The sequence below is a fragment of the Meleagris gallopavo genome, chromosome 5, assembly GCF_000146605.3.
Source record: "Meleagris gallopavo isolate NT-WF06-2002-E0010 breed Aviagen turkey brand Nicholas breeding stock chromosome 5, Turkey_5.1, whole genome shotgun sequence".
In the NCBI taxonomy this organism is placed as follows: domain Eukaryota; kingdom Metazoa; phylum Chordata; class Aves; order Galliformes; family Phasianidae; genus Meleagris; species Meleagris gallopavo.
In genome coordinates, this window is record NC_015015.2 from 12,041,085 (window position 1) to 12,048,268 (window position 7,184).

The 7,184-nt window shown below is 40.1% G+C and overlaps 1 protein-coding gene across 1 annotated transcript; it reads right to left on the reverse strand.

Annotated features, from left to right (window-relative positions):
• Positions 1–2,204: 2,204 nt before the first annotated feature.
• On the reverse strand, positions 2,205–7,184 carry SAAL1 (serum amyloid A like 1). The gene is made up of 6 exons (XM_010711077.3): positions 6,939–7,184; positions 6,769–6,851; positions 6,447–6,635; positions 5,231–5,427; positions 4,380–4,472; positions 2,205–3,830 (listed from the first exon to the last, which is right to left on the reverse strand). Exons 1-6 carry the CDS (start codon positions 7,058–7,060, stop codon positions 3,738–3,740), a joined length of 777 nt encoding a protein of 258 aa, XP_010709379.1. The 5' UTR covers positions 7,061–7,184; the 3' UTR covers positions 2,205–3,737.

A 7,184-nucleotide genomic window follows, 5' to 3' on the forward strand; every position in this document is an offset into this window, starting at 1 on the left:
AAAAAAAAAAGAAAAAAAGATAAGAGATGAATCACTGAACTGGGGAGGCAAGAAGGAATAGGAACAGTACTTCCCATTGCAAGACCTTCACTGATAGCTGTTGGGAATAACCTGGCTTATTTTACCAACCTTGCAATGTCAGGTTCAGTTAGTACATGCCTTGTCAGCTCCAAGTGATGGGCACACTAACTGCATGGCTGATGCACAGCACTGTGACTGGGGAGTGAATACACAGCTGCTCAATGCCTTTTTTTTTTTTTTTTTTCTGCCTGCACATGAAGGATTTTGGAGAAATTGTGTAACATTACAGCAGGCTGCTCCTCGTCCCAAGAGTGGTAGGTTTGTCCTTTATCAATGAGTTTAGCTAAGCACATGAATTTCATCATCATCTAGAACAAAAAATTAAGTAAACAGGAGACATTAAAAAGGAAAAATTGACACTATTTAATTTTCTTTGGAAAACAAAGGATGTGCTATGGAATTGCCATGACTAAGAGACAAAACAACAAAAATAAATAGAGTGAAAGTATCATGGAGATGCTGCTGCCTTCATAATTCTACCTCCATAAAGAGCAAGGAACTAGTGGGAAAGAGTATGAATATTCAAGACATAAAAATAAAACAAGACACAAAAAAAAAAAGATACAAGAACACAGCCAAGGTACCATACTTTTTCACATCAATATCAAACTACAAATGTGGTTGACTTACAAATATTTGGAACAGTTTGTGTGTGTTTGGCTTAGTTATAAGAATACATGAACTAAACATGTAATGAAAGAAAATTAAGAAAGCAGACTGACGTGGATATGGAGAAGCATGAAACTTTTCAGCATATTATGTTTCATGTTTTAGTTTATCAGAAATGAAAGGTCTGAGACAAAAATATTGTCTCAGCAGCAACAATCTCTTCACACCATCAAGGGAGCAGATTAAGCATTTCTTATCAGTTTTCTTCCCCACACCCCAGATTTCTTTGGATTTATGTTGCTTTGCCCCACCAGGAACACGTTGCTGCGTGGGATAAAGATGCCAGATGGACATAAAACAGGAGTCAAAAATAACACCATACTCCTATCTCTGAGTGAAATTATTACACCAATATTGCAAGCCCAATTTAAAATAAGCCCTTGTGGGCCAATTCCTACCTCAATTTTCTAGGTGTTCTCATGCCACAATTCACGTGCAGCTCAGCCTAAGCAGGACCAAGTTCCTGTTACTTTAGTTTCAATGCTTCATACATCCACTTACTGTCTGGAGCTCTGCAGAAGGCACTGAGGATGAATCAGAATTTTGGTTTGCAAGAAAGCTGCTCTCCTGATTTTACAGATAAAGCCATTCTGAAGCAGCAAGCTCAGCGATTCCTGACTTGACAGTGTCAAAGGACGGGTAGGACAGAGGGAAGAAAATGAACAGACATGTTATGTTCATGAAACACAAGCACAGAGAGATCCCTGCTGGCAAGACGGTGTAATACATGGGCACCGTTGCAGATATATCACACACCTGACGCCACAAAGTTTCTTCCACATCTGTCTGAATGACAAAAACATTGCACATTTCCCTCACAAACAATTTGGCATCAACTTCTTTCTGTTAAAGACAGCTCTGACTCACCCACACAGAACAGTTTGCACAAGAACAGCTGTTTGGTGGGGCAAACAACTGAAGTTTCCTTCCATTAAGTTTAGAAAGAATAAAAATGCCAACGTATTTGAATTTGCATTCTGCAGAAGCAAGGCTGATGAACCTACTTCTACAGTTCCTTCCACCACCTAAGAGCAGAGGATAGGACCCAGCTGGTTTGCCATTCATGGAAGCCACCCATTTGTTCTATTACCTGACAGGTCATTAGGTATCATCCAACTTAGGCAATCCCATCAGGAAAATGCTGCAAACAAGTTGGTGGTGGGCTATTGTGAAGATACATAAAGATACGTACAACGTATTTGGGGATGAACTAATTCAGACAAGCCAGCAAGTGGGTGAGAGGCATTGACTTCCAGGCCATGAGAATGGCCAAAGACAGCAAGAGATGGTTAAAGTGAGCATCCTATAAAGAACAACATATTTTACAGGACAATGATGGTATGAGGAGGTTCCACTTTGTCCTTGCAAAGGACACATTCAAGAGAGTAACGGACATTTCCAGCAGCCCAGGAAAGGAATTCAATTGACATCTGGAATGAAGAAGAGCATACGGATTTCTTTTTTTAAAAAAGAAACTTTATTACAAATCTGAAGGTTTAAGAAAATATCCAAAAACTGTCAAAGTAGTATGAAAAATGTTGTCATCCTATTCACAGTTACCAGTTTTCTCCAATAAACACAGCATACAAAAATTCATAGAAACCACTGCACTTCTTTTTGGTAACATAAATCAGACTCTTTAACTCCAAACCCCACACCAACAATTCAGAAGTTGCTTGCAGCCTAAAGAAAAGATTAAAATGTGCTTTTTTTTTTTTTTTAAACTTGTAGTTTGGATGACAAGTCTATGTACATATACAGATACTGTATTTGCCACATGTACGTGAAACTTGGGGCAAACAAAACATGGCCCAGCACAATACTTAAAAGCCTATAAAAACCTGAAGTGTTGGGTAACGTGTACAATGGTACTGTTATTCTCTATGCTCTGGTATCTACTTCTCTTTACATCCCAAATCTGATGAAGGCTGACTGTCTTCCTCTCCAATTTACAGAAACACCTGAAGCTGATGCGCTGCTCACGCAACACAGAATGTTAGCTGCTCTGCATGCAGGAATGTGAAAAGGTAACGCAGTTAAAAAAGAAAGTAATTAAAAGCATGATCCTTAGAAGGCTCTGTACGCTGAATTCACTGACTGCAAGTGATCTAACACCTTAACTCCTCTGAAAAGCCAGGCTCGCAAGGCATTTCTGAAGTCCTTCACAGAGGACTCATAAAACACACAAACAAGGAAAGAACTGTGATAGGTGTTGTCTTCCTAAAATGAAGTACAGATCGCTTTCAGAAAGCAAAAAGTTGGCAAGTGTGGCAAGGATTAAACCAAACCTACATCATTAACTCCAGGTAACTGGCTGCTGTGGCTGGAAGCTGCAGCACACACCTTTGGAAAGCACATTCTCAATCCTTTGAAATGCATGGGGCCTGCATGTCATGACTCAGTGCTGCAGTGCAAAAGAGGCTTCAGTATAAGACACAAAGACTTTGAAGGTTCAGGATGAAACATTTGTTACAATACCTGTTCAAGATACTATTGTAAGAAGAAAAAACAACTCTGCACTGTGTAATTTAACTGTTTTCATCAGGTGCATGAAAATGCTTGGCCAAAGGACATCTGAGATTTCCCATTAGTTCATTTTTCTGCTGCCAGCAGCAACTTGGAAAATGCCAGCATCACGTTAGGAACAACTCAGTGCGTTTAATTAATTTTGCTGATTCAACGTAAGTTGAAAAGCACAGGACCAAGAGTTATTCAAACAACACTATTTTGCACAGGAGCAACAAGAAGTGAACAGTCTTTCATCACCAGAGCAAACAGGATGGAAGATGCAGAACCAAATAACTTCCTTCACCATGCAGACCAGATAATACCTTACTCAATCAGGGCTATATTTCTTCAAAGCCACCTGCTGGTAAGGAAGTTGCCCCATTCTTCCACATGTACTGAAAAACTGATTTCTGAAACACTGTAACAAACAGTCAAAAAAAACTTTGTTCCAAAAAAGGAAAAGTATTTCATGTACACTTTTAAGTGGGGACCTTCAGGCTTGGGAAACGTTTTTCTAGATTTTCAGCAAGTGTTCCATCAGCCTCACGCAGCACTTCGAGGAAACTCTCCACCTGGAAATACAATTGCAAGCACAAATGTACACAGAACAACAAGAAGAAGCCCACTTGCATGGACCACAACTCTCGTATTAGGTTTAAGAGTCTTTCTACTCCTGGATCTTCCTACCAACAGCAGCCAGCAGTAGCTACTGTAAAGAATAATGAAAAAATGTTCCATTGTAAATGCCTTCCCTCCTCAGCTCCACAGCTTCAGTTGGTCTAAGATTTGAAACATTACTGCCTTCTCTGTGCAGTTATTTTATTGTTTAAAAGTAGATAAAGAAAAGTTTCCTACACAAAAAAAAACCATTATGATTATTCCGTAAGAATATCCAGGGCAGATTCCCAGCTGGCAGACCTTTGCAGTCCTTCTTCCATTCCAGCACAGTTTGACCCTTGTATCAGCTGAAGAAAGCCATAAGATAGAGGATGAGACTGCCTGAAGTGGTGCATTACCTGTGCCTGAGCAATTCTGCCCAACTCTATTCTACACCTGATTCTCAAAGGCCTTCCAAGAGCAGTATTTTTTAAGCTATTTTATATGCTTTCCCACATACTCACTGATGTGAAATACAGGGGCAAGAGGTTCTGGAATGCACAGGAACACGTCTGTTCATTTAGATGTCCCTGGTTTAGTCCTTCTAATGTATTTTCCTAGAAAATTAAATGAGAAATGTAACTAGTATATCGTGAGCAGCTGTCAATGAAAAACTCACAGCTGTGTACACAGTGGCTTAAGGATGTACTTCATTCACAGAACAAGTGAAACAACCACAAGTAAGTAGAACTTAAAGAGTTCTGAGAGTACCAAACATTAATACAATAAAGTATGAAAACTCACACCTTACACAACTCCCTTCTTCTGAATGAAGGCTCCTATAATAAAGAAGTCTTGGCCCTAAAGGCACACCCCTCAGAAAATATGTGTCCCTGCTACCTGACACACATTACAGACTTTCTGATCAGCTCTCTAATGAACTTCCAGAATGCAATTTCACATGCTCAGAAAAATGTCCCATTAACAACAGAATCACAGAATCATAGAAAGGCCTGGGTTAAAAAGACCACAATGACCATCCAGTTCCAACCCCTGCTACGTGCAGGGTTGCCAACCACCAGACCAGGCTGCCCAGAGCCACATCCAGCCTGGCCTTGAATGCATCCACAACCTCCTTGGGCAACCTGTTCCAGTGCATCACCACCCTGTGTGAAAAACTTCCTCCTAATATCTAACCTAAACCTAAACCTCCCCCTCTCAGTTTAAAACCATTCCCCCTTGTCCTATCACTATCCACCCTCGTAAACAGCTGCTCCCCCTCCTGTTTATATGCTCCCTTCAAGTACTGGAAGGCCACAATGAGGTCTCCCAGGAGCCTTCTCTATCTATCCAGCAGAACTTAAATGATTCTTACCTTTGTCAGTTCTTGAAACATGTTGGAAAGTAATTCACAACAAATATCCTTCAAAATTTTCAAATGAAAATCTTCCTCCTTTAGTTCGGCCTTTCCAGTTTCTTCTTGTTCAGATTCCTTTGAGTTATCAACAGATCTCTTCCCACAGCCCTCCATGTATTGTAAGATACGAATCAAGCTCCCAATCAGAGGCATATCTAATATAAAAGAACAAAAAAGGGAAAGTTTAACTAACACTAATTTTTTCCTAAATTTTTCAAGGAATTTCAATTTCGAGGCAGATGGGAAAATTTTACAGAAAGGCAACAGAAATGTATATTCTGACATTGTTATGGCTTTTAATCAAAGATTGTTTCAAAAAAACAAGTGGAACAACTTAAAATCCAAATCATTCTTTACTGCAAGCTAACCTGGATCTATAACATTCTACAGTAATGGTAGGGAATAGAAGAAAGTGTTTCTCCATGGTAACCTAAAGCAAGCCTAATTATTTCTAGAGCCCTGTGAGCAATAATGTACCAAACCCACTTCTGAGTTCCGAAGAGAACAGATTCTCTGTGTAGGTCTGTCTGCAGAAGTGGCAGGGATGGAGAGGACTGGAGCCCTCTGTGCCATTCCCTCATCTCTTTTATCTCTCTGCTGTACCAAACTACAAGCAAACCTAACGGTAGCCAGATCTCACTTAGCACCTTTAAAAGGGAAAAAAGAAGCTTGTATATTAAATTTGCATCACGATAATCCCATTTGATAAAGAAAACTGGCAAAACCTCTTTCTGCTACAGGTGATGCTGACTCACATTCCCAAAGAAGCCTTTTAATTCTAAAGACTTCTCAATGGATTGAAAAGTAACAAGTGATTAAATGGATTCAAGTACAGAATTTCCCCCTCTTGAGAAAAATGACTACCAAGACCTCGTATTTCAGCAAAGACAAATTCTGCAATTCTCATGCATTTGGCCAGTGGAGAAGGCTGAAAAGAATCTACAGATTCTAATACCACAACTGTTCAGAGGTATCCAGGACCTGAATTTTGAGCTACCTGTGATTTTTAGCTTTGCCACTGAGGAGCCTTACTGTATTCAAACATGCATCTGAGTTATGCGTTCTGAACTGACCTCTACTGAACAGTAATAAATTAACCATCTTTCACTCCACCGTGTCAACTGTAACAGCACTAAAACAGTAAAAGGGACAACAACAAAAAAGCATGACTTGCTTTTCCTCATCTTGATGTATTCTTGTTCTGTCTGTGAAGCAAATATGGCAGACAGCACGGACAAAACAGAGGCCAATACCGTCTTCTGCTCCTGCACAATGATTGGCGGATCGTCCGGCTGGCAGAGCTCGTGGCAAATGAGGTCATAAAGTAAAGTCCAGGTCTCTTTTCCTCCATCAGGAGCCTGCACTTGAAAAAGAAACAAAGAGAACCCATCAGATTTAATCTGGGCACGCTAACTGTTTTGCTTCTCACTCATCTGATGAGCTGGAAGTTACTTGCATTCTTAGTCCCAACATATGCAGCAATTCAAGTGTCTTACCAATAGCCTGTATGCCCTCATCCACTGTAGTGAGGAGCTGCAAGATATGCATATAAACATCAAGTCCTTCTGGACTATCTGAGCTACGTAGAACAAAAGAAGAAACAAAGCCAGATTAGATTACCAAGCTAACACACAGGGTTACAAAACCAAACAGAACCCTCACATACCGGACTTGTTTGGCTGCTTCAAGTATACAAGGCACAATTTTAAAATCTGGAAGCTCTTCAGGGGAGTCATCTGTAGATGGTCCCACAGACTGACAGGTGCCACTTTTAATCCAGTTTAACATCACCTCTTCATCCAGATCAAAGAGTTTGTCCACCACTTCACCCACTTTTACCAGCAATTCAACTGCACGAAAAAGAAGAAACCAAAATCAAGAAAATAAAGAGCAGAAATTAGTTCACAAAATG

Excerpts from the sequence above, each read along its gene's own strand:
- SAAL1 (XM_010711077.3), bottom strand. The coding sequence starts at position 7,060 with ATGTTAAACTGGATTAAAAGTGGCACCTGTCAGTCTGTGGGACCATCT. Across the intron at positions 5,428-6,446 it reads ATACATCAAGATGAGGAAAA|ATATGCCTCTGATTGGGAGC; the intron begins GCAAGTCATGCT and ends CTTTTATATTAG. Across the intron at positions 3,831-4,379 it reads TGCCCCTGTATTTCACATCA|GTGGAGAGTTTCCTCGAAGT; the intron begins GTGAGTATGTGG and ends TTGTATTTCCAG.